General features: G+C 38.7%; 1 protein-coding gene across 1 annotated transcript in view; it reads left to right on the top strand.

Moving 5' to 3' along the window:
- Positions 1-890, top strand: part of LOC104621201 (putative interleukin-17 receptor E-like) — a 24,418-nt gene extending 23,528 nt beyond the window's left edge. The window contains exon 15 of the mRNA XM_010287628.1: positions 863-890. Within this exon, the coding sequence (XP_010285930.1) occupies positions 863-890 (28 nt within the window). The remainder of the gene's footprint in view (positions 1-862) is intronic.
- The last annotated feature ends 1,220 nt before the right edge of the window (positions 891-2,110 follow it).

Below are 2,110 nucleotides of genomic sequence, written 5' to 3'. Positions count from 1 at the left end.
AGGAATACCAGGTCTCTATCTCTCCCCTTGTCTTGCCCCCACTGAAGACATCTCTTGCTCCTGTGCTCTCTCCTCTTGCTCGCTCTCTGTTGCGCCACAGTGCAGTCTGGCGTCAGAGGTAGCCGCCTTGCTGCCAGAGAGAGAGCACAAAGGGAGACAAATAACCAGCGGAAGGGAGAAGTTTGTAATGTAAGAAGACAGCCTTCAAGAGCCCTGGAACAATCTCAGATTTTCTGAGCATGACAGTCACATTGTTAGCACCTGCCCCTTGCTTTCTCCCTGACATTTGCAGGCAGATCAGTCCCCTCTGTGCTCTCATGCATTGGATGTGTCTGCTCAGCTGTTCCAGTGCTTCCTTTCATTCCCACAGCCATTTGCAAAACACCTATTCATAGGTTGTAAAGAAATTGAGTAAGTAGTGCAGCCCACAGATGTATGATTTGGTAGACCCTGAGCTCTTAAAAATGCTTTTGCTTTAAGGATACCCATTCAGAGGCAACCTAGAATAGTGGGATCAACCTAGAACTCCTGAGATAGAGCAGAGATGCTCTGAAAAGTCCTTGTTCAAAGATGGGAAAAAGATGCAGCCTTGCGGAAGTTATGCAAGTCATGTGGTAGAGAAGGGGCTACCATCTTTGCCTTGAGGCCGTCTTTGGCTTTTCCTTTGTCAGAAGTTACCATTCAGGATAAAGTATCTTGGTTGTGTTCATTTGTTGATATGAGTGCTGTTTGGACTGTGACAGTCAAGTCCACAAGCTGTAGACAAATGGTTAGATTTGTCACTTAAGTCCAACTATATATGAACTCTCTCACACTTAAGAGAAGAAAAAAAATCTTCTTTCCTCTTCTGTTTTTCCCCTAGAATGAAGAGTGTGCATTCCTTGTACTGAATTTAAAAACACATTTTCAAGGTCCTTAGTACCTTCTCAACATCAAGTTGTATTTTGGTGTAACTTGCAAATCTTGTCTAACTGGTCATCTCTCATGTAAGTCGTTTCTGCTAATTACTGTGAGATTATTCTCATGAGTGAAGCATTTAGCAAGTTAAGCCTATTCTAACATGTCCAGAAGAAGCTGGATTATTATTCCTCATTTCCCAGTATTTCAAAACAAAAAAAAGTCTTACATCACTTAGAGAATTATGTTCACATTTTCCTTCTAAATTAATATTTTATATATAATATGTTATAAATGAGTACTTTCATAGTACCTTGTGTACCTGTAGAACAAGTATTTCAGATTTTCTTATTTGTAACCTTTGTGTTTAAACCATAAGCAAAAGTTTTTGAGAAATGAAGAATGGAGAAAGTTTTCTCAGCTTAGTTACATTATCCTTCTTTGTAATTTCCTTTTTTTTTTTTTCTGATGCCATTCTGATGATCTCACGATGACAGACCGTATTCCTTAAAAAATATCTAACAACTGCTTTCTGTGTCTGCATTTGTATTTGACTTGGAGATAACTTTCCCATTTGCCTGAGGAGGTACATGTCTTTGGTTTAATAGCTATTTAAAACTGTCATGTGGAAATCCAATCTAGAAGGAAACAGTTTAGTGGAAAGAATTGAAGTATTTTTTTTTTCCATTATATTTATACTCAATTGTTGAGAATAATATTACACACTGTACTGATTATCAAATCGTTGGCCTTTATTTCACTGAATACTCCTGTCAAACATCCTTACTTGCTGTTGTGTAACAAGGAAATAAAGTCAACTAAAAGATGATTAATAGCAAATCCTGAAACCATGTGGAATTGCTCATGTGGGATGAGGAATATGGGTGGGGAGTGAGGGTCTGGAACAAGAAGTTGATCAATAAAAAAATATTTTCCATCTGAATGTGTTTTTTTGTTTCAAGACTTTCAAAGTGCAATTTACAGGAGACAAATATGGTGTAAGAGATCCGCTGTGTTGAAACACAAGGTTTCTGAGGTGCCCTGAAGAGGACAAATCCTGCTTGGCTCCTTTGATATCAGTGCTTCATTGTGTATGTTGCACATCTATTACATACATTCTTATTCCAAGCGGTGCTACAGCTCCAAAAGTCTGCAGAGGCGTCAAGGCAGCTTTCCTAAAGCATTTAGTTACTTGCTTTGGCTGTGAAATAGA

The sequence above is a fragment of the Phaethon lepturus genome, unplaced genomic scaffold (assembly GCF_000687285.1).
Source record: "Phaethon lepturus isolate BGI_N335 unplaced genomic scaffold, ASM68728v1 scaffold4845, whole genome shotgun sequence".
Classification (NCBI taxonomy): Eukaryota; Metazoa; Chordata; class Aves; order Phaethontiformes; family Phaethontidae; genus Phaethon; species Phaethon lepturus.
The sequence above is the reverse complement of the archived record's forward strand: the minus strand, read 5'-3'. Positions and strand labels throughout refer to the sequence as shown.